Source organism: Anser cygnoides, chromosome 2, assembly GCF_040182565.1.
Source record: "Anser cygnoides isolate HZ-2024a breed goose chromosome 2, Taihu_goose_T2T_genome, whole genome shotgun sequence".
NCBI lineage: Eukaryota > Metazoa > Chordata > Aves > Anseriformes > Anatidae > Anser > Anser cygnoides.
This window is the reverse complement of record NC_089874.1, coordinates 81,475,800-81,501,215: the sequence shown is the minus strand read 5'-3', so window position 1 is coordinate 81,501,215 and position 25,416 is coordinate 81,475,800. Positions and strand designations below refer to the sequence as shown.

The window sequence follows — 25,416 nt, the reverse complement described above, 5'->3', positions numbered from 1 at the left end:
AGCATGGATCCCTTTGTAATAGAGGGAAGATTCTAGGTGTAAATCTCTTGGGCGTGAAAAATGTTGTCACCTGCAAATGTTCCTCAGTGCTGAGCAGTGGTGAGCGGATCCATCTGGTGCTCAGGCTTCCCCTACGCAAGAGGATACGTCACGAGAGACTGTGTGGCTGGAGCATACCAGCAAGTAAGTCTTCCCAGGTGGTGGCACTAGTTTCAATTTATGCTTGGAAGTATTTTTAATTAAAAAAGATCAATACCGAAAAGCATTTATTTTAAGGGTTTAAAAATCACAAATCGCAATAAGAGTTTGCCAGATTGATTTAGCTCAGTAACACAGTTAAGATGCACATAGCATTTATTATAAGGCCTTTTTTTTTAAGTTTAATTTTCAAAGCAATGAAAGTAATCACAGAATGAAAACAGTACAGTGTTTCTGAAGAGTCTTTATATGTCAAAATCCAGAACAACTTTGTGTTTGCAGTGTTGTTTCTTTGTTGTGTTCACCTGAATGCTTAATAATACTATACATTTGTTTCCTTAATAAACACTAAAGTAATAGATTGTAGAAAACTAAAAGCTTATAGAAAGTGTCTCCAAGTATATTTACATAAATAGTGCAGTCTCATAGGAAAGGTCAAAAGCCCATGGGAGTGGAAAGGATTTCTCTGTGTGCAGGACTTGCATCTTCTTTGTCAAATTAAATTTGCAGAAGGAGAAATTTGGAGTTTACAGCTCCTTTTTTTCCTTTTTTTTTCTTTTTTTTTTTTGAGAGAAGACATGCAGAAAAAAAAATAAGAGCAGCTTCTGTAAAAGCTCCTTTGAAATCTAGTAACTCTATGTATAATATGACAGCTTTGCGGCTTTTAAGTGCCGTGGGCCTGCCTTGCATGTGACTGATTACCTCCCCCCGACTCCCACCCCATGCAATTCATTTTCCATTCTTCTTCCTGAAAATCCTGGGTCTCTGACTCTTGAACTCCCTGCAACCCTAGACATGGCTTTTGGGTACGGTTCAGGGAAGTGTTTAGTGTGTGACGAGTGCGGGTATGGGCTGAAAAGTATAATATTGCAAAATGATGGGCAGAATCAAGATTGTCTCAGCTGTGCCTAAATAAAAGTGCTGAGAGGACAGGCTGGTGTTAAAACATGGAGTTGGCTGCTGTGTTTTTCCCCTTCTTCTGGAGCATGAAGCTGTAGATATTAAATATACTTTTGTTCCTTTTTTTTTCTTCTTAAATAAACAACCTTTAAGAAAACAAGTCTTTCTGAAGGCTAAATTGAAAATAATAAATGTCGTGGCTCTGACATTTACTGGGGAAGGCTGCTGTTTCACGGGTCTAGAGGGGCTGGAAAAATACCCTGCCTTTCACAACTTACAAAATAGTTCATACTTGTCAGAAATAGCATAATGACTGTTAATTTGTCAGCTCTCATTTGACAAGGGATCTCAGACTGCAGTGTTAATTGAAACACAAATGGGCAGGGGATGGCAGCATCCAGTTGGGACAGTGGTCTTGTAAAACACTTCAGTACTGCTTATAGCCAAATGAAACATGGAGAGATTTAAAACAGATGGTGGCAGGAAGAGGTAACATGATGGTGTCTGCAGAGAGTTACCTGCTCAGAGTCACTGTCCGTAATTCACTGAAAACACTGCAGGAGGCCATCAAGATATATCTGATGCAGAAATTTAGCACATTTAATAATCAAGAGAAAAGGACTTTCTTCGCTAGAAATTTGCATGGAAATGGCCTTGATTCAATTTACTTGGTCTGGAAAAGATGATGTCTGTCTTCCTATCCATGCAAATCTCCCTCTGGCTGTCGTAGACAATCTGGAAGTGTAGAAGTGACTATGTGCTGTTGTCCCTGCTCAACACAGTTAAGTCTGATTTTGAAACATGCCTAGCTCCCAATGTTCCCTTTATTATTTCCCTTCTTTTTATGCATACTGTACATGTGCACACACATTCCCAAAGGCATTTCTCCCTGCTCTACTTCTTTATGACCACTGTATTTCTGTAGGACTAGACATATTCAGTTAACAGTTTTTGTTAGTTTATTTCTTGACAGAGAAATGGAAATGTTGTGCCTTGTAATGCAGCCTGTTTCTTCCAAAACTGGATCATTTGAAAGTTGCTTCTCCCATTTGTGTTTACCAACTATGAAATACCTTTCCATAGAATGAACTAAGACCTGACAGCTAACAATATAAACAATCATCAGAAAAATATAACTGTTTCTTAGGACAAGTTTAGAAAATATTGTTGTTGGTACATATAGTGTTTCTCTTCTACTTGGGATCTTTCCCAGACATTTTTTACTAGCTGAAACATAGATAACTTGTTCTTGTGGGAGATTTCTTTTCTTCTTTATGATTAGATAGTGTATCCATCCACATCAGGTCTGGGAACATATTCCAGCCCTGTGGTACTGCCAGTTGAGCCGTTTGGAAAACCCCAAATTTCCTTGTTCAGAGCTCACTGCAAGTTTTTTGCCTTCGCTTATTTCCAAGGGCCAGTCTGCACAGGGAGGTATCCTGGCACAATGGTGTCAGCACCGTATGCGGGTGCGCTGGTTTGCTGCATCTCCACATACTGGTGCTTCTGTGGGATAGAGGGATTCTTAACCTGAAACATCTATTCTTCTGGAATAAAAATCCCTTTTCTGGAATAAAGTGGCTGATTCGGGAGTTGGGATGGAATAAACTGTATTAGAAACATTATTCTATTTCAATTGTGGAGATGTTATTGTTCTGCAATAGCAAGGCTGGAAATGTCTCCCTTGTAAACAGCTCCCTATGAATTCCTCAGTATCTTTTAATAGCTCCCCTATTGTTAGATCAGATGCATTTCCAAATTAAAAGCCAACTGCGTTGCTCATCTCTGCCTGGCTCAGCTAAATTTGCTAGTAACGTTTCTTCTCTTCAAATAGGTGTGGTTGTAAGAACAACAGGCTTAAAACAGCCTTGAAACCCACTTTATAGCCCCAAATCTAACACTTGCTTATTTATAAATGATGATTCTAGCGATGTGTGAAAGCATTGTTAAATACTAATTCTATCATCTAGCACGCTGGCATGCAACAAGGTGCAAAGAAATACTACTGTGAAGTTTTGTATCCACTGCAATATGGCACTTTCAATATTTAATATGCAGTACTGATTTTATAAATTGCACTTTGTGGTACTGCCAAGCAAGAAGAAAAGACAGAATTGAATTCTTCTTGCTGGGAGAGGGATGCTAAGTCTGTCTAATTTGCAAGAAAAAATAGACCTTAAAACCTAGATGTATAATAAAGAATTTGAATGTGAGTTTGCCTTGAGTTTTCCTAGGAGAATCCATTTGCTATTCAGGCACCATATTTGTGGTGACATTGTATAATTTTATATATATTTACACAACAGGAACAAGTAGCCACTCTGTTATTTACTGTGTCACTCAGTGGACAAGATAGAACCAGCTTTCAATAAAAAAAAAGAAGAGGACGGGAAAAATTAAAAATAAACTTGAGCTTGAACTGCCACTAACAATCACTAAATCTGACAAAGTCACCATACAAAGGTAGGGAAGTAGTTACAAGGAGGTGAGCAGTCCTGCTGAGGAGGGCTGCCTGCTGAGCGCTGCCTGGCGGGGTGCCTGCTCCTGTCAGGGCTGCGGGCGGGCTGCCTGTTCCTGGGCTGCCTCCAGTGAAGTGGCCACAGCCCCCTCTCCCTCGTGAGCCAGGGAGGTTTTGTGGGGCTGAATATGCCCAGGCAACCCCCGGCCTTCAAGGTTTGGCAGCCACCTCTGCCGTGGTTTGCTGGTCTGAGGTGTGGGGAGGATTGGCCTGCTCGCTCTCGGCATCCAGCTCTGCCCTGAGTTTCTGAGGCGATTTGCTGCAGGCAGGCCTGCGCAAAAAGGGCGATGAGCCCTGGAGGGTACACTGTCTCCAGGGTCTGCGTGTAGCCCCAAGCCAGGAGCCTGTGGCAGGAGGTGCTGAGCGCCGCCTCCTCCTCCTATGGGCCTGAAAGCCACTGAGAAACCAGGCAGCCTGCTCCTGTGCCAGGCCGGGCAGGTTGCCTCCTGGATGTGTTGATTTCTAGGAGGCTACAAAGGGATAGGCATTCAAAGATTATTATCTTAAATTGCAGAGAGGCCCTGAGGAGAACAAGAGAAGGATCCGGCTGTGTCACTGCTGTTGTGCAGGCTCAGCCCTGCTACGCTTGGGCACCTGACCCCTGAGAGGCCTCCACCAGCGGCACTGGGGATCAGCTCTCCCTGAAATTCTGGCCTCCTCTGCTCTGAAAACCCATCTGAGCTGCAGCGCTGGGCACCTGTAAAGCATTAGCTGCCTTGCCCTAAGCCTGCGAGCATGTGGTGCTCCCCACTGCAAAGGCGGCCTTCCCAGTGCTGCTGGGCACTGCAAATCCTGAATTTATGTCGTCGTGCTTATATGCGTCTCATACTCTGGAATCTTACTGCTCTCTTTATTTAACTCTCTGGGAGTAATGAATTCCAGGGATTATTTTTTAATCCCTTTTAATTTTCTGTTTATTAACTTTTTTCCCTTGTCTCTTTGTGTCTTAGAGTAAATTGGAGCCATTGTTTTAGTTTTCAAACTGATTCACTAAAAAAATCGAGGGGGGAGGAGGAAGGAAATAGATCCATGCCTGTAATTCTAGTATTAAATACTATTTCAAAATAAAATACATTAGATTAGTTATTTATGAGGTATATTAAAATAAAAATAAAAATTTTTCTTTCATTGGCACAGTGCCATAGGCCATGTCCCTACTTTGGGACCAAGGGGTGCTCCTAGCTTCTGGAAATGGGTATGTCCCATGGCTGCCCCTTAGAGTTTTCTCCAGCTAGCCTCTCCTAGATCGCTAGATTTGAAGACCAGACACTGTATAGGTTTGACAACCAACAGAAAGAGTGAGTGGTGCATAAGTCATACGTAGATAAAATTGTTCTGGCCTGAGACTATGGCATCTTCCCTGCCCCCATCCTTGGACAAAAATTACTTAGCTTGGCAAAGAAGATAAGAACACCAATAGAAAGACGTGATTAAACTGTCACCTTTTGGTGATGTCTTTAACAACCTTGGATGAGTTGCTTATTTGAAAAAAAAAAAAAAAAAGTTATAAACCCTACTTTTCAGGCCATTAGAATGATAATTGATTTTCACTTATTTTTGCATTCAAGGCTTGAATCTGAAAGGGGGCTGGGGGGGAAGGAGCCAAAAAAGCATGAGAAATTACTTCCTCTGGCAGAATACCAGCATTGTCCATCTGTAAAGCATTTTCCAAATGACTTATCTAATTCTTGCAACATCCTGATGAGGTAGGCATTATTTCCCCACTTTACAGATAGCAAAACTGGGCAGAGAATCAGTCAGAAGACACCCTGGCAGGGGAGTTTAAGACATAAAAGCACTCCTTCCTCCTTTGCACTTGCTTCTTTTGACTCAATGGGTGGCAGTCACCTTGAGGTTACAGCTGCCTTCCTGCACGTGGGAACAGGCAGAAGTAGATGGATATGAAAAGCCTGACTCCCACCTCCCAGCACAGTGGCCTTCACCACTGAACTGCTGTGCAGGTGGAAACCATCACAAGTACAAAGAAAAGCACAGCTACGTTCTGCTCCTTCCTCTAAATCGTGGTTCAATCTGGAGTTGGATTAGATGACTTGTTCGGTATCACAAGGCAAGTCTGGGTCAGAACTGGGAAACCACTTAAGAACTAGATATTGGGGTTACTGACCGCACACACATGCACACACATCTCTCCAGCAATGCTAGGTCAGAAGAATATATACATAGCAGTCAATGAACTATATATATGTGTGTTACTATGATTCAGTGCATTGGGGGCAATGGAGAGTTCTGAAAAAAACACTTAGATTTAAATGACCATTAGGCCTCTCTACCCTCCTCATGAGTAAAATGCATTTGTTTTTTTCTCAGCTGACTCTACTTGTATAATAAACCTTCATTCCATCACCACTACTTTTGACTATAATACATAGGTTAAACTAGGGTACCTCATTACATTGGGATGTGCAATACACAATCGACAGAGCAGTCGTCTGAGCTGAATAATCTGAATACAAGTAAAAAGAGCAAGTGAGCTTAAACAGTAATATACTCCAATTTACAATATAAGCAGAACAAGTAAAAATATTGCTCCCCATCTGATCTTTTTTTTTTCCCCTCCACTACTGCTGTGCCTGTAAGGTTGGCTTAGTAAACTGGATGCACTAAAAAATAAGAAGTTTGCCTCTTGGAAGCTCATAAAATGATATTAGAAAAAGTTTTCTGACAGCTGATCCACACAGACTGCAGTCATTAGACAACTGGAACCGGTCGGATAGAGAACCCTTTCACAGAGCTGTGGAGAATTAGAAAGAAATAGCCACTTCACATATCTCAATGCTGTTTCTGAAAATGAGGGAGAAAAAAAAAGGCAACATATTAAGAGTCTTTGTCACTGTCCATCGTGCCATACATATCTGCCAGCTTTTTAAACCGTGGTCCCCAGTCACTGAGGTAATCGTAGTCCTGATCTCCGTCCGTGGTCACCGACTCCAAGGAGCTGAGGGACTCTGCCACAGAACCATTACCTTCATATGCGTAGGTTGCTAACGAGTCATACGGGGGGGCCGCTGGATCTGTATCGTTTTCCTTTAACCTTTGGTTAATGAAATCTCTGACATCCGTGTTATCTCGCGCTGTCGCAGTCCGCCGTGGCATAAAAAGCGTTTCTGGCACGATGTCTCTGCGCAATTTATTATCGTCTATGGCTTCAGGATTCCTCAGCGTGCCGATATCAAATGCCTGGGTGTCTTCCTCTCCACCACCTTCATCATTATAACTGACAATGTTGTCTCTGATGTCTTCTTTGGAAATAATCAAAGGCTCTTTTTTCCGCTGCCGTCTCAGTGCTGCAAACAGCACCACTGTAACTAGAAACAAACCAACAGGGGGAGAGGAAGGGAAAAGTTAATCCCCAACTCCATTAAAACCCAGGTGAAATGCTGCGCCGGTGCTTACATTCTAAGTTTTTCTAAGATGTTTTGCAAAACTGCAAACGTACACATTCAATTTTTAGACTGTGTTCTGTTTGTGAGTACTGTGAGAGATGGGGCAGCATGGGTGTGTACAAGATGAAAGGAGATGTCAAGCTTGCAAGAAACGGAGTGTCTTTTTGTCAGTAGGCATGTTTTTACCAGAGTCAAACAGCAACTTCATTGCTTGGAGAACAGAACTAGTTTCAGGAGAGCTGGGAAGGGAGAAACACCTTCCCCAAAACAACCAACCTGCAGTGTTATGTATCTTGGACCTCTGGGATGAAATGAAACCTGTGCTACGGACAAGGCTAGTATCTACTGGGCTATGATAAAAGGTTAGCAAAGCTGCTCTTCATGATCACTAAATCTTTCCTCCTCTGGAAATGTTTGGAATATGGGATGGAGTCTCAGCCAGCAGAAAATCCAAGTTGTATTAATTTTCCTGGCATGCTTTTACAATGGACGCCACATTAAAAAGAATATAGCTTGCCTTATAAATTATATAGCTTAAATCTTAAAGCCTGCCAACATACAGCAATGGTTTTATTTAATCTGACAGGGATGAGATTTCTCAAACAGCTATTTTATGCCTTTCATTCTAATTTGTGTAAATATATAAATTTAAATTATTGAGAGGGCAGGAATTCTATCCAAGGCCCCAATCCAAACTTAAGTATTTTTACTCAGTAATGATCCATGGTACTGTTGGAGAATTGTGCTATGTTCAATGTTTTATCTCCTTTTGAAGTTAATTTCAAATTTCTTAGCTGGGTTCTGCCTTAAAATGGTAAACGACTGAATATTTACAAATGAACAGCAGCAAGAAGCAGGGATGTATTACTACTATCACTGTTGCTTTGGTAGTCTGAGGTCCATAGTGCCCAGTTTTCAGCTCTGCTGTACAAACTCTGAGAAAAAAAGACAAATCTTGCTCTTTATAGTTCTTTCAGAGCAAAGGAAAGCAAATCAGAAAATGCCTGAACTCACTGATATGAGGCGATAAGGTGGATCAAAGTTATCTTTCATGTCAGCTGTATTTCTAAAACTGTATTTCTAAAATGGTATGAGTCAAAGCACAGTAACTGTAAAAGACTTTTTTTTTTTTCCTGCCTGCAGTCCCTTCCTTGTTTGTAACTCTGTTAAGGGCAATGCCAAGGACTAAGGATATCCCCAAAGCAAAATTTAAGTCCACAGAAATGTAGTTTCACCTCACAGACAAAAAGCTGGCTGTTGCCTCCCCCCCACACTTTTTTTTTTTAATTTGTTAGGTTTTTTTTTTTGTTTGTTTGTTTTCATTTATTTATTTAATTCTTTTCCTTGGAGAATTGCTTAGATCTACATGCTCTCTGCAGGTGTGCTCAATCATGCTGTGAAAGTGTCTCATACTCTTTCCCTACATTGACTGTAGAGGGATCCTGAGATGATAAGGTAAAATAATCTAATTCTTACTATGTCTTTACCATAGGAATAGTACGAAAGAATTATCTGTTAATACGAGACAAAAGGAAATAAGTAACTTGGTGAAACTGGAAGAATGAGGAAGACTGGTTCAGATAGTGAAAGCCTCAGACTCTCAACCCAGTGATGGTGATTTATTTATGGTGTCACATAAAGGCCCTAACTTGAGCAATGCTTCTTTGAGCTGCTGTGCAATAAGGGAGAAGTCTTGTCTTTAAGAGCATAAAGCTGTGACCCTACACACGAGACAGGGGAAGGGTCTATGTGAGAGAACAGAGATAGCTGGGGAAAATTTTGGAGAACCTGAAAAATAGAGTCAGTTTTGAATGGGCTTCTCAGAATTATCTGAGAAAGCACAGGATTGATAGTTTTTATGTGGAAGGGTTTCTAAAGTATCTCATTAACAAAAAAAGGTGTTATACAGAATATGCTAGGCAAATAGAACTTGCAGGGAAAAAAATATGTTATATGTTAAAGTACATCACCTTTATTTGCATGTCAGTTTTTAGCAATGCCTGAAGCCTCTTGATAAGCTGCTAGGCCTACTCAATCTGAATATAAACCCAGCACTTTACAGGCACTTTTTGTTGCTGCTAAACTTTAAATTGTGGTTCAGGTCTGCCCAGAATATTGTTTTTCTCTCAGTAGTGGTTGCACATGCAAACCCTGTAACCAGCCTGAAAATAGAAATTTATATAGCTGAGTTAATTGAAAATCTGCTTATGGTGCATGGTGGCGTGAGCAGTAATTGACATAAAGTGCTGCTTAGCACACAGAATCAATTATTTTCGATTGACATAAAACAGGAAATCGTTTAATGTCAGATTGATATTAATGAGTACAGTTGTATTAACTAGTGCAAGACTATCTGCAGCACTAGATTTCTTTTTCTGGAAAGGATCTTGATGCAAAGTGAGCTCAATCCTTAGAGGCAATGATATCATGTTTTGAAAAATAAATTTAATGGCAAATTAAGAGCACAATTGTTATTGTGGAATCTGTTCTGAAGAGGTGATAGTGCTTATTTGGGCAAGCCATGACTAGGTTGTTAAAGTCTGAGTGTCACAACAAGGTCTTTATCTCATCACTGGAGAGGGAAGTCATTTGTTAATAGTAACTAATGATCAGGGTGATTCTGCAGTGGTGAGAAGCATGCCTGAGGAAGATACAAGCATGGCAGAAACAAGTGAAATCACTGAGGAAACATTTTCTCCCCTGCCTGTCCCTACTGCTACAAAATTGGTCTGACTCCCTTCTTTGTGGCCAGATGCTAATTGTGACTAATAAAGTCTTCCCGAGGACTGACTGTGGTCTGTTTTACAGTTCTCCTCAGATTAACAGATATGGCTAATGGCTGATGGACAGATCTTCTCTGTTTGCTGAACAAGAGGGATGGAAGTTGCCTGAGAGGAATGTGAGAGACGTTGCAAACTGGCCTTATTTTTCAAATTAAAAAAAAAAGCTGACCACCTGTAAGCACTGTAGCCAGATATTTGCACATCCTTGAGATGTGAGAGAGTGCCTTAGTAGCCACCCTATTTCAGCATCCTTTTCCAGAAGAACAGAAAGACTGAGTGTGACTCGTTTCCCCTTAGGTTAGACAGGGGACCTTAATTGTTTAAAACTAAGCTATCTGGCCTCCTTCTGTGGTCAACAGTAAGAGACACATTCACCCTGCAGAGGGTAATTAGTCTCGTCCTCCTCAGATACCAGTAAGGGGATGGGATGGATGGTTTTCTAGAGGTGCCCATCTCTTTCCCTTGAGCAGAGGGTAGAGCCCAGCTGTCTTATTTTGATTGGACACATCGAGCTTTTAGACAGCGAAGATTAGGTAGGATGTACACCATATTTCTGGCATCCCTTAAAGGATGAAATACAGTAATAGAAATGCAGGATAACACACAGATGCCTCTGCTTTGCTCTTGCCCTAGCCTTGGTATAACCACTTGCAGCAATGCAAAATAAGTCACTGTCATCTATGACACCAATTGTTTTGATGTGGAAGGCTTACCCTCTTTCCCCTTGTACCATTTCTTTTGAGGTGAGCTTGTTTGTTCTGGGAGTGTTAAGAAAAGAAACGTTCCTTTTTTGTTTGTTTGTTTGATTGTTTTGTGAAATGCTCAAACCCAATTCAACCGTGAAAGGAACAAAATGCCACTGAGCCACTTACCAAGTAATATAATGATACAGAGAAGAATGGCAATAAGAGCCCCAGTGCTAAGACCAGTAGGATGAATCAAGGCTTCTGCATTACAGGACAACATTTTTCCTCGATGGTCACAAGCACATACTCGAATAGTCACTGTTTCAGTGCTGCTCTGGATAGGGTAGTCATTGTCTGATATTACCACTGGCAAGAGGTAGGTACTCATTTCATGCCGGTTGTATCTGGTTTTTCGGGTGAAAATCCCTGCTGTGTTGTCTGGAAACACAAAACATACATTTTATACTCATCTGAAGACTGAAAAGCAAGGGTGAGATAATAAAGAAAGGTCTTCCTAGAAATTCACCTCTGTTATCCTGGAGTGTAAAGTTTGAGCTGCTGGCTGCCTCAGGAGCTAAGGAGAATGAAAACTGGTGTCCACTGTAAGAGTCATCTTTATCAACAGCACTTAATGTTTGTATCAGCTGAAACAATAAGAACAAAATTATCTTCGAAGTCAGTGGACCTTACGCTTATTTATCTACTGTAGGATTGTGAAGTGATATAACTGGTTGTTGTTTTTTTGTTTTGTTTAGTTTTGTTTTCCTGCTGCTTTAAGGCAGCTGATGTTGCCATGTTGACCTTAACAAAAGTGATCCATGTGCTACTGATGCTGTTTCAGATCACCATGCTATTGTATCCCATACCGTTAGCCAGTAACATAATGAACCTGAAAGCTGGCAGGAAAATTGCATTGACATAGAGAGCAGGTTTGGGTTGATGCCACTCCAGCTGGGTAGGAAATCTTTGCATGTGACAGGCAACAGAAATGACAGGTGAGACAGTCTAAGGTGGCTGCGTATTCATCTAACCAAATCCCCCGTCACAGGAACTGTGTGGCTGACTCCTTCAAATTATTTGCTACTTTGAACCATTTAGTAATAGGACTGGTAGAGTGAGAGTTATCTGGCAGAAAATAATTATCTCAGAGACGGGACCTGTAACAGTTTTTGAAGGAGACAGTGGAGGTGCCTGAATATAACAGAGAATCACAGAGGGAAAATGAATCAGAGATAACAAGGCACAGTACAGAAAACAGGTGTAAAACATAGTGCCACATTACCTGCAAGAATACTAAGCGTAATCAGATACTGTGCAGCCACTGTTTAGTTTAATTTTGCAAAACTGACAGTTTGATGCAATGCAAAGTATATCTCTTGATGAGGTGATGCAAGAGTAGTAGAAAAACTCAATTCGTTTGGAATATTTTCTTAGTACAAGCACGCAACACACCTGTTCTGCCTTTGCATTTTCACAGACGAAGGTCTCATAAAACATGGCAAACTCTGGAGCATTGTCATTTACATCCAAAACCTTAATGAATACTGGGACACGGCTGCTTTGTTTTGGGTTGTCTGAAATGATAAAACCAGAAAGAACAGAGATTTTATTTAGCCTAGCTACTGACCCAGTGCAGGAGAAGAAAAGGACAGACTTGGGGCCTCATTGCCTTAATTCTTTTCTCATTCATTATATTCTCCTGATTCCCGGGGAATGAGTTATGGGGTGAATTCCACAAAATCGTACTCTATTATCACCACACTGATTCTGTGTAAGCTATACAGTTAAGACTGGATAGGATTATAAGGTTTGCAAATTCCTTTGAACATTCCAAGTATAACTATGAATGTATGTTTCATATATATATATATACACACATATAAATCTAATAATGGAATTAAATTAAATCTGTGTATTAGCCTAACGGATACAGTTTGGTGGTATTTCCAAGAACTTACTCCCTTTCTTATCTCTGAAATGGGAAGACTGAACAGTCATGAAAGATGGGCTTGTGTTTTTTTCCCTCTCCATGAATAACAGACAATATTCCCTCCCCTGCAATCTCCCGACAAAGTTCCTTAAGCTACCATCACTACTGTTATGATATATAAATAATAACTGCTGCAGTGATCACAGGTATTTTCTAACTTGCTGTGGATTGATTTGGCTAATATTCTAGAGTTGATATTAAAATGTATCAGCTGAAGAACATCAGCACTATGTAAAATCTGTAGATACCTATATGTAAACTTTACTTTTACCTTTAAGAACTAGATAGGATCAAGAGAATGAATTTGACAAGGATATATCTGAGCATAAAATACTGATAAAAATATTGTTAACTTCATATACAAAAATGAAAACATTTGGAAATACAGCACATTGTTTAGACTATTCCTTTTCCTGTTGGACTACAGAGGAGAGAGGTTTTTGTCAAAAAGATACTCAAAATAAGGAAAGAAAGGCAATGGGCAGCAACCTTGCCTGGGAGGTGTGACAGAGGAAATAGGCACAGTTCTGAGGCAAAGGGACACATTGTAGTGACCGGTGGCTCCTAAAAGCTGTAAGCCCCAAGCCAATTAATTGGTCATCACCAATCAAGAGGAAACCAAGAGATTTTTTCCAGGACACCATCAATGTCCTTTGTCCTCCACATCACGCAAATATGATCCCGGCCGGCTCACCTAGACATAACATACCCGCCTTAGTGCCTGGGAGTACATGGCTGTGGGAGTGCGAGAGTGAAATCTGAGGGAATGAGTGGGACTGAAATCGAAATGAGTTTTGTTTAAAATAAATACTCAACCCCTTCCTTTCATGAGGACTCACACTGCATTTTGCTACATTCATTTCCAACCCATGTAAATATAGTTTATTAAAACATTTTAACATATGATCCAAGTGAAAAAATAGTGGAATAAAGTACAGATCTATGAGTCCACATGCTTCTACAAGCATTCATTATAGTAGCTTGTTGAGTTAAGCTTTAATAAAAGCCCTATTACTGTATTTATCAAACTTTTATAAATTTGAAAATGCCTTCTCCAAAATTGGCGCTGTATATTTGTATTACAGAGCTCAGTCATTTGGACAAAATACTGTGCTTTAAAGCTCCACAGGCCCATTGAAGTTAATATGATTCCATTAGGCATAAAACACTTTCTAATATAAACCATTGGGCTAAATTCATTCAATGTATAAAATATCAGTTTATGTACAATATAGACTAGGCTGAATTTTATGCTAAAATACATCAATATAAATGTTGAATTTTTATAATAGGTGGAAATCAAATGTACTCATTTGAATTTGCAGGACTACTTGCAAGACTATTTATAAGAGCATACCTTTCTAACAAATGCATTTAAATATATAGCCAAATGCATTTCTTTTCCTCCCAAGAATTACAATTTCTTTCTTTCCTGCCTTTTTTTTTTTTTTTTTGGAACTGTTCATTACATATTTTCATTTTACTTCTTCAAGGTGCTTAAGATCCCTGCAATTGAAAATGATACTACAATAAACAGAAGCTGTATAGATACTATATGCTGTATGGACAGGGGCCTTTTTTCTGATTTCATGGCAATATGGGTTGAAAGATATTTATGCATCATAAAGTTCTTTTTGTTTCTTTCAAATTATTTTTGCAAATGAATTGGTGTAGATTAATTTGTTTGCGTTATCCTTTCATTACTACTGAGCTCCATCTCCAACAAAAAGGTCCACCATATGAAAGAGATACATCTGCTTAAATCTATCCTTCTCTGTAGTATTATGTTTTCTGTTTAGCCAGCAATTACACCGCTAAAGTTTTTTTTCTGAATGCAGCCTCAAAGGCCTGCCAATGTTTGAATTAATCTTAAGTGTTAAGTAAAGAATATTTATTTTAAAGTGCTCTCAGAATTGTCTCTGGCGAATTGGCTGTGATTCTGCATCTGAGACTCAGGAGCCCTGGGTACTGAGCTTTATTAGTAGTTTTCCTCTGAGTGTGGAAGACGTAGTGATCCAGTGTTTCACCAAGTATTTGTTTGCAACACCAAGAGCATGATTCTCAGGGCTGCTGAGCAACTGCAGCTCATACTGGTGAAACAAGAGAAGATTAAAAATGCAGCTAGCTACGCTTACTGACAATTTTAGAAAATTCAAGGCAAAACAACTTCTGCGTTTCCATTTATTTTCTACTGTCAAATGAAATTGTGAACAGTCAGCACTGAAAGATGTTTTTCTTCATGACTACCATTTATTATTATTTTTTTTTTTTTTACTTTTTTTTTAATATCAAAGGGAGCACACATCTTTCTGAGTGTGCGTACTACCTGTAACTTGACTGGCTATTTCTTTTAGCTAACTTCAGTGAAATATACCTGGAGTTTGATGTGATGGTATGTCACTGAGTGCAATTAATGGTTAGCTCTAAGTTAGTAGAATGGAATGTAGCTAGCTTTGCTAGAAGTGACTGGTTTTAGCCAGGAGCATTAAGCAGTGGTGTTTTCCAGTCTAGTCTCTTGAGACTAAAATTAGTGTGGTAGCCTGGATTAAACCAAGGCTTATTTCAACAGTAGCTGCATTTCAGCCAAGAAAATTGCCTTTGGAAGGCATCTATCCCAGTTACGCCAAATTCAGTCTGGGCTCAGTGATGCACAGCCTGGGAAGCAGCTTGTTGCAGCCTGGAAGGTTTCAGACTAAAGAGGAATTGTAATTAAGACATAAACCTGTGTCAGACACAAAAGGTTTAGTTGAGAGCATTTGGCCCAGTAGGTCTGCCCTTAAGGGGAGGAGGCAAGGACAGAAATGGGTATTTCATATAGATGCTAACTTGGTTTTCAGATAGTATACAGTTTGCTGTAGTGTACGTTATTTCAGTTCCACTGGGATCAAAGCAAGTGAGCTTGCTAAATATTCTTGCTATTCTCTCCTTTTCAGGTGTTTATTTTTTCCCTTCTACCCATGAGCTCAGTCTGTAGTGCACAACTCTTGACCCTAGATCACTCCTTCAAAGACTTAACAGAAACACAAACAACTGGCTAAGTCAGCCAAAAGTCAGAGTGTTTGGTATGCTGAAACCACATACCTAGCATAAAAAAGGTGCAAGCTTTCAAAAGAGGGAGAAAACTGTTTTTTAACATCATTCCTATAGGCTCTAGTGCACTACTCTCATACAACCCCATCTGCTTGCCTCACTAGTATTGTATCACTTCAGTTTTCGTCTTTAAAAAGACCTAGAGAACAAAGAAAACTGGAGTGAAATACCCCTTCGTTACACTCTTCTCACTATTCAGCAGCTGAGCGAGCCATACACACACGTACATGCAAAATGAGAAAGTAGAACTTATTTTTCTCTCAGATCATGTTTAAAAAAAGAAAGTCATTTAGTCTCTGCATTGTACAAAGACTCTGGGACAGTCACAGAACTGGTGGCAACATTAGCTCTACCATTCCACCATGCTTCACAGTCACAGGTAATGGGACTCTGCAAAAGCGACCGGAATTGTATTTCCTAATATTTGAGCAGGTCATATGCTTATAGTTAATGTCTTAAAATAGATTGCTTGTTAAGGCTACATGGCGTGCACATCTTTATCTAGATCCCCAGCAATTCAGCTCTTAAAATAAACATGATTATTAGTATTACCACAGATGACTGTTTTCTGAGCAGTCCTAAACTAAGGAACAGACAAATTTGTAATATGGGTTGTGAATTCAAAGGACATTAAAAAAATGGCCATTAGTGATCAGAAAACATAGCATAGTTGCCTTCCTCCCTGCTCAGCTAAGTTACCTCTTGATGCGCAGTGTCCCTAGTAAACATAAAGCTGCAGACCACCTCCTCCAGAGTTTCAGCTTCTTCATTAGTATTGAGTGGACTATCCATATAACCTGACATCTGTCCAGCCGTGCTTTCCACACACTCAGCTAGAAAGCTAAATTCATTACATCAGGGACAGCAGTGGTATTTAGGTTTGACTTACTGATCTCTGCTGCTATTACTGTAATGTTGTGCCATAGCAGTGTTTCCCGGTCAAGGGATTTTGAAGTAAATATCGAACCGTTTCCTGAATTGATGTTGAATACTCTGTCCATATCAGTGTGTCGATCTACAGAGTATCTGCAAATACAGAGAGAGGAGTTAGGAGAATGCTTTCCTTTTAATTTCTATCTTCTTTAACCATTTTCTAAGACTAGACATAAAACACCCAGTAAATGGGGTTGCCTTTTGTTTTCAGCGCAGCCTTCAGCGTCTTTATATATTCACACAAAGAGCTTGTTCTGAGCTACTGGATAATGACACATTGGAGGTTTGATTTAGAAGGTGGGGCATTGTCACTGAATAAATGAATTACCGTGAAATTTACATACCTCAGAGAATCATCAAAGCTTTGTTTTTAGTGAGAAATGTGAAGTCTGTGCCCTGAAAGATAGGAAGTTTATTCTGAGGCTGAGTTGGCTTTCCCATTATCAAACCCCCTTTTTATGGTTTGATATCTCAACTGTTCCAAATCATTTCTGATTTAAGATTTGACAGCTGGGGCACCTTCCTGCCTTTCACTTCCCAGTGTTTAAAAAGACTGCCCCCAAAAAAACAAGCTGGCACGGAACAGAGATTCCACAGGGCCTCTCACATAAAGGTTTGCAGTAATTCATTAAAACTAACGTGCTCAGCCCTGCTTGATGGTATCTAAACGTGAAAATGAATGCTAACAAGCTCTGGAGGAGCTCAGAGCTTAAATGCAGATGCAATTTTCAATCTGATCTTTGTATTTTTTTTTTCCTGCTGAACTGAATCCAACTTTAAAAGCAGAACTCTCCAGTTCATGGGACAGTGCCCTACTACCGTGATCCAAATGCTCTTGCTTCATTTCATCTCTCATGAAAATTCTTGCATAAATTATGATGTTGCTAAAGCAAGAATACAATTGCATTAGTCTGCTTTCGTTTCAAGCTTGAATGTGTGCTGGCATACAGTCCAGGACAGAGCCTTATGAAGCCCAGTGTCCTCCCTTGGTCTCCTTGCAGGCCACGTCGGTGGAGGCAAGGAAGCTACGGCTGTCCCTTGTGTCTAGTCCAGGATAAAGACTCGGCTGAGCTGGCATGCAGTCAGATGAAAACTGGGCCAGGAGAATGACAGGCAGAGTTCATTGTCACTACAGAACTGCAGGGAAGGCAGAGGCTGAAGAAAAATTTCCACTCCCTGCTCTGCCCTAGGAGCAGCTGCGTGACATGTCCCTTACTCTGCACAGATTTCCCAGGGCCTGTGCAGCGTTTCTTAACTTCTGAGAATAATCTTGTATGGAGGCAGGAGAGAATAGAAGAGTCCATCTGAAATGTGATTTTAAGAAAGGTTTGTATTAAAAAAAAATAACTTGCTAATTATTTTGTAACTGCACGTTTTCCCTTTTCAAATAAAATATACAGAAAAAGGGATATAGTATCCACATCAAATTAGACTGGTCTTGTTCTAAATCGAGAATTTAGTGTAAAGTACCTTCCTAAACAGAATTATAGTAGGTATTCATTATTGTTTTTCTTGTTACACATTAAATTGCTATGGAAACAACCAAATGAGATTCAAAGGTACTCGCACAGCAAACTTTTTTTTTTTTTTTTTTTTGGTAGGACTTGCACAGGCATGCCTTGTTAGTCGATTTAGTCCTTATTCTTGCTGTCATTTGACTAACAGTATCAAAATTTTAGCTGCACAAAGTCAACTGTGGTGTCACTAACCTAGTTCCTTTATGCAGCATTATAGCATTACCATCAGCTTGAACAGAGCATGTGAGAAGGTACATAATAGGCAGTGCTGAGTGATGGGACAGCTCCAGCAAACCATGTCGTTGTGTCCAAATCTAAATACTACACGTGAATTTGTTGACTTAGCTGAAATGTTTGATGGAAACTAGTTTACACCAAGCAGTCTGACTCTCTTATATTTTGACAAAGTAAGTATTTGATATGGTAAACATTTCATTTTAACTTTCATTCATTCAGGCTTTTATATGATATTATGTTGGCATTTTGTGAATTAAATTATTTTTTCAGAGATTCTTCAGATCTTTTCCATACCTTTCAGCTGAAATACTTCAGTATTTCCACTTCACAGTATATCTAGATTTTTCATTCTTATTTGAAATGAAAATATCAGGATTTTCCATAGATTAGCTGTTCCAGCCAACTGCAATAGTATGTTTCAGGCTCTTATTCAGCAAGATATTTAAGTAAGCATCTAGCTGTAGGCATGAGTTGTCCATTCGTTGTTTTCTTTCTTCAATTATGCCCTCAATTATTCTTTATATTAAGAATGGACTTAAAATTTCTTACAGCCTTAGCATATTTTAATGCTTTGGCATATTGTAATCGCTATCATTACTTTGTAAAATTGCCCAGTTCAATTGCACCTGATGTAAAGGTTCTGAGTAAAATAAAAGCAAATATTCTGGACTTTTTCTAAGGTTACCAGAGCTGTATACATCGAGGACGTGTTCAGAATGTTAAGAATTAACACATGTAAATCCCAATGAAACAATTTGTATATTTAGTCATTTGTGCAGTGGAAAGTTAAACTCAAAAAAAAAAAAAAAAAAGAAAACAGAGAACAGCTTCTTAATGAAATGTTAATTTTATTTCTTCAAGAGAAAATACATACAAGGTCATTGCAGTTAAAGTATATTCTAATTATACCATTAACCCTGATCTAGAAGGATGATTTTAATAAGCTAGACTGTCACTTCTGTTTCCCAGTTTGTATAATCCAGTCTCTTTTGATCAAGGACCATTAATTATGTTGAATTGGTGGTGATTCTGACTTATGGATCATAACCTAGTAAGAATTAAGCAGACATCAAACTCATTTTTACATTTATTTAATGAAATTACTGGTGCATATTTGTCAGATTTCAGACATTGTCCCTTTCAAACCTTTAGGAACTGGCAAGCTAGGAAGTTAAAGGTATCTATAGAGATTCCATTCTCTCCTCGTACATAACAGGAAGAAGGAGAGAGTGAAAGAGAGACTCAAACACGTGCAAATATGTTGTCAGTAAAATACACAAACAAAATTAAGCCTTACATTTGTTTGCAGTTCATTTTCATCTGGGAAACTTTAGTAAATCAAATCACAGCAGGGAGACAGTTCCAGTGACTGATGAACTTCATTATGCCTCTGAGGAGTTACTATAGCAAAAAAACTCAACTAGCAATTTAAAAAGATCTGATGTACAATACAGCAGTGCCAGCTGCAGCATTATTTTTCCAGTATGCAGTGGTTCATAACATCATTTCTGTTTAGATCAAGCACAAGCAGAATGCAAAACTTTTTTTTTACAACACAGCTGGACAGTGGAATGTTACTCGTGAGTGTATTAATGTCACTATGCACAGATGATTATTCAAACATAGCCAAACATCTATTGGTGTATTTTTGTATTGTCTTAATGTCATGTGGCAGCAAAGATTATTTATAAGACCTGGAATGATTCTCTACCAAAACACAGGTTGTGAATGATGAAGCACTCTCACAACCAGGTCAGGTACCCGCCTCATATTCTGCTCTTGCTTCATTGTCTCCTGGTGCTCAGCAGCTTGCTGTCTAATGCAACCACAAGTCAGGAAGATTTGTTGGTCAGGAAGGGATGTGTGTGTGAATTTTTCATAATGCATTTTCATAATGATATTGTGAAGGTTTCCTTTAATGGAAGATCAAAGGGGCTTTCATCTAACAGAGTTAGGGCTCACTTTGTTTAAAAAGAGAAATCTTCACTCAAGTAGAGGAGAAAATGAAAGGTTTTCATTGTAATATCAACTGTCTAAAGATTTTATTTTTTACTGTCAAGGAAAATTGACAAGCAAGTGACAAGTCATATATATACAGTCTAATTGTATCTTCCCCGAAGCTCAGAGTGAAAATCGGTTTTAGCATCTCCATTGCATAATGGAAAAAAATAATCCTGTCAAAAAGATGCAGACTCAACCCCTGACCCTAAATTCTAGGAGATACCCAAGATATTAGCACCATAAAATTACATATATTGCAAGATAACATCTCACAGGCTACTAGTCTCTGCTGATTTCATTCGTCTCTTAAGATTTTCATATTTCTTCTCGCTGTGTTTATTTCTGTTGCTCTAACCTCTTCCTCATTTTTCTTTTTCTACTCCTTTCACCTTGATTGTTGCTTGTTATTAGCGTATAAAAGAGACAAGTTTTCTGCTGCTTTGCTTCAATTTTGACATCTCTACTAAATTTTGTTCAATAATTATGCTTTAATATGCAGAGTACCTGTACAGCATTTAATAACTGCCCTTTGAAAGATAGGTAAGTTTTAGCACACACATCCAATTAATGGAAAACAGCCAGTAGGCAACACTCAACAATACACAGCATAATCCCTATCCACTGTAAATCACTTAACAATTAGGAGGTGGTGCTGGTGTGAAATGCAAATGGTTGTAGTTATCACCACAGGGAAGCAGAAGGAAGCAGGGAAGCATTCCCCTCATTCTCCAGTGCCATTAGATACAAAAAAGCAGTTTCATATGAAGACTGGAAGGGGCCTGGGTTTCACCCCAACCAATTTTGTCATCTTCATTGTAGCATACCCACTAAGACATTCTATAGAAGTTATCTATTTTGTCCCTGGGATTCACCACAGTCAACAAAGTACTATGTTGCCCTTCAAGCTACTATGCTCTGCTAATCCAGAACTTCCTATAATTCTTGCATGCCATGATGTAAATTAGAGCAAACCTTAATTAAAATTAGAAGGCTTAGTCTTAAACAAGAACTCATGTGCAGCACATTGCATGCGAACTGAAAACAGAGTTTCTGCAAGAAAGGGTTTTAGGTTTAGTTTCTTCATCTAGGAAATTATGGTGACAATATTTACCCATCTCACAAGATGAGCTGAGAGCTTAAAACTTGTTTATGCTTCATAAGCATTGTAAGATATCTTGATGAAAGATGGCTGTTGCAGAAGTGCAAAGTATTGACGTATTGGATTTTTATTAAACCTGCATTGTTCTATTTTGATCTTAAGACTAACTATTGCATTTCCAAGGTGCCCAGAGACATGCTAAAATTTGACGTGGATTTAATATTGCTGTATTTTTTATTTCCATCTCTTACTACCTTGTCAGTATCAATGAAATCTAATTAAAGCACACAGATATTTAAAAGTTCTTTCATGCTCTATCCAATACGATATAAGTACTCAAGTATGTTTTCAGATACCCACTGAAACAATGGATGTATTAATTTACAAAAAAATGAAGGCTTTGGTTTAGCTACTCCAACCTTAACATTTCCTCCACTTCCTCTAAGACTAGTTTATTGATTCATGGCAAGAGTAATTTATGAGGTCCATAAGCCTGATTCTTTTCTTACTAAACTTACACTGATACAAGTGAGAACAGAGTCTGTGTGCGCACCAAGCTGCTTTTAAGGTACTTCTGCTTGTGGTGTATAGAAGGTAAATGCAACCTCTGTTAAACAGGTCTGGATGGACAGGAGAAGAAAGAGATGCTGAATCGCTCCCCTGTCATACAGCCAAGAGGATGCACTGCACTGCACTGGAAAATGTTAGAGGCAGAAGAAGAACACTAACATCATCTTAGTGTTCTTTTGCAGTAAACTCTTCCATGGTAAAAAACATATATTACACAAATACACAAACATCACTTACTGAAGAGGCTAGTACGTAATTCAAGATGCAAGTGCCACGCAAACACAATCACACATACAAAGATAAGCTAAAGCGTGAGAGATTATTTACCATCTATGCTACTGCACATGTAAGCATATCTGAACAATTTCATTTTTAAAAGTGATTTTTTGTGTGTGTGGTGACAAAAAAAAGCAAAATCAAAACAGCAGTCAAATTAATAATGAGCTGAAATAGTCTATGCTTACTTGACAGGGTTCTTGGCAGCATCTGGATCTTGAGCTGTTACTGTTCCTATGACACTGTTTATTGGCACATCTTCTTTCACTTCAATTATATACGCTGGTCTGCTGAACACGGGCGGTTCATCTACATCCTCCACTTGAATTCTGACTGTAGCTGAGTCCTTGAATGGCCCCAAGTAGAGGAATCGAGGGTCCACATGAGTATTGGTAGCTTCCACTTTCAGAATATACAAGTTTTTATTTTCGAAATCCAGTGCCTGGGAAGAGAAAGTAAAAGCTTGAGAGATCTGTGGGGACTGCTGTGGCTACCAGCCTTATGAGCTAAATGAATGGGGGGTGTCATGGAGAGGCCTGTGCTAGATAACAGGAGTCTGAACTGGAATTAACATGCCAGTAGAAAGGACAAAGACTAGCCTCTTTGCCACCAATAAGTTCTAAAAAAAAAACCACTTTTGCAGGGCATTATGTGCCCAGAACTTCTGAACTCCAAGTAATTGTACCTTCTCAAATAGCATCAACTCTTCATGCTCTTTCTTTTTTTTTTTTTTTTTTGATGTTTTCTTGACTATCCGTTTGGGGGGGGAGTGGGGATTTCTAGGAGCTTCTTGTTAAAACATTGGCATTCCATCCCTGAAATGAATCACTGTCATCTGGTGTCAGAGGACATCCTGGACCACGCACAGAAAATATGATTTTATGATAGCCTATGACTATGCCACACACTGATAAAAGTATGAAGAAGAAGCATTTAGGGACAGTTTGTTATAGTACTTAGGGAAATGTGGGGAGGTACTAGTCACCCCACTTTTCCATTAAGTTGTAGAAAATTCACAGCTTCTGTCACCAACAGACAGAAATGCAAACAGAGTTAGACTGATATCATAACCAGCCCCTGGAAGGCATCTCTTAAAAAACGAGTAATGACAGGTGTCGTACTGATATCAACAAGCAAGTGCATGTTCAGAAAATCTACACAATGTCTATTTAGTGATGACTGAACTTGAACTGATGGAGGATGATATCTGTAACCTTATCAAGCTTGCCTGATAACCCACTGTAAACAATATTTCTGAAACCTTTTCTGACAGCCAATGTGCAACCTAGTAGATGATGTCTGTTGTGATCCAACAAGGCACGATGATTATTATTTTTTTCTGAAGTAAGAGCATGTTGATGGATTTATTAATTACGTCTTTACAACATGAGTCAAAATAAGTTTGTCTATGTACTTTAATACATTTTAGCTATGCAACTTAATACCTTCTGATAGTGTGAAGCAGGCAATGTGATACTGCTTATTTCTGTGGTGTCAACACAGCACCTTCCTAGTAAGTGAACAAATCCTGTAAGCATGTTAGGGACAAAGTCACAGCTGGATAGTGCTTCCTTGAGTTTTCCTGTAGACATGTTCAAAATCAAGATTTTTTTTGCAGTCCTATCCCACTCCATAGATGATTATTCTTTCAGATCCCTTAAAGCATATGCATTGTTCTAGTAAAGCAGCAAGCATCCTAATTGCTTGTATAAAAGAAACTTTACATAAGTAATGTTGTAGAGGTTCCTAATAGACAGCATTCAAATTAATAAACAAAACAAGTTGTGCTAAAAATGGAAAACAAATATGTGGTAGATAAAGTTTTTGCTGGTATTTCAGAGGCTGGGATGAAGCGTGTTAAAGATGTGTACCTTTTTGACGGTTATAATTCCTTCCTGTGTGTCCTTGTCTGTGGTAATTCCGAACATGTCATATCCATCCCCTTCAGTGATGCTGTATTCAATCTCTGCATTTTCATCCACATCTGCATCATTAGCTTTTATCCTGCCGATTGGCGAGTCAGGTGGTGTAGATTCAGGTGCTCTAAATTGGTATGTGCCTACAGCAGACAGAAGAGGAAACTTTTGTCAGTTGGACTTACACTATCTTGGACAACATCTCTGAGCCCACTGTCCATGTTGGGCATGCACAGATGAGTTACTGAGCCTTAAGCTTTTGCCTTACTTTCATATGGAGAAAAATAACTGCTTCTACCTTTTTTCTATTATGAAGGATACACATATGTATCATTAGCTACATATGTCCTTTTCTGGACACTATCACAGTCTCTGTTGGCCATGTTAAAACTGTGTAAGAAAAATGTCTTGAGGTCAAAAGACAATTAAAACATATTAGAGGTGCCAGAGGCTGATGCAGCTTTGTATCACTAAATGCAAATCCAGCCCAAATGCCTATTACTAATGTGCTACACTGAATTTCTCCTCTGAGAAAATCCTACCTGGGGAATGTTGGCATTATGAGCCTGTATCTTTGGCTTTTATATTGAAGACAGTCATGTCCAGAGATGTATAATTAACTCATTGGAGGCAGAGTGCTATATTTCCTCTTAACTTGCTCTAATTTAAATGGAAACGCTTTGCCCACAGCTAAGAACAGACTTTGAACTCAAATGACAAGTTGCTTTCAATAACTTTCCCAGTGACTTAACCGCCAAAGCTTGCTGATTTGTCTGATAGTATCTGCAATTATTTTCTCGAACAGCTGCTCTTGACTTTGACACACACTGACACACTGATACACACACATGCACACACTGAGAATTGGTAAGACAAAGCAAAAAAAGAAGGAAGAAAAAAAGAAGGAAGGAAGGAAGGAAGGAAGGAAGGAAGGAAGGAAGAGAAGTGAATGAAAGCTGCATCACTGAATTACTTATAACCATGGACAATCATTAATACAAATGGTTTTCTAAGAGACCTGACTCTACTGTTTCATTTAAATATTACACAGCTATCTACCAAATGATCTGAGGCAGGGGAAAGAAAATAGGCAGGAATATCTGGTATATTTGCTTGTGCCTTTGCTTCTGTTTGCAGTTAATGTCAGAAAATCCATTGAGGCAAATGTTTCCTGGGTATAGATATTAACTTAAATAGAATTGCTCCTGGGATCATTTTATGTACTTAAATAAATGCTTCAAAAGTTAAATATGTTAGATTAGAGCAGATACGTTAAAAGACAGTCAACCACAAGGTCT

The 25,416-nt window shown here is 39.1% G+C and overlaps 1 protein-coding gene across 3 annotated transcripts in view; it reads right to left on the bottom strand.

Moving 5' to 3' along the window:
• Positions 1-724: 724 nt before the first annotated feature.
• The window catches only part of CDH6 (cadherin 6), a 104,981-nt gene continuing 80,289 nt past the window's right edge, over positions 725-25,416 (bottom strand). For all 3 annotated transcript variants that reach the window (XM_066992512.1, XM_066992511.1, XM_066992510.1), the window contains 7 exons: positions 24,074-24,261; positions 22,391-22,644; positions 16,459-16,595; positions 11,942-12,063; positions 11,016-11,133; positions 10,676-10,927; positions 725-6,942 (listed from right to left, as the gene is read on the bottom strand). In XM_066992512.1, coding sequence (XP_066848613.1) covers positions 6,452-6,942; positions 10,676-10,927; positions 11,016-11,133; positions 11,942-12,063; positions 16,459-16,595; positions 22,391-22,644; positions 24,074-24,261 — 1,562 coding nt within the window. In that variant the 3' untranslated portion in view covers positions 725-6,451. The remainder of the gene's footprint in view (positions 6,943-10,675; positions 10,928-11,015; positions 11,134-11,941; positions 12,064-16,458; positions 16,596-22,390; positions 22,645-24,073; positions 24,262-25,416) is intronic.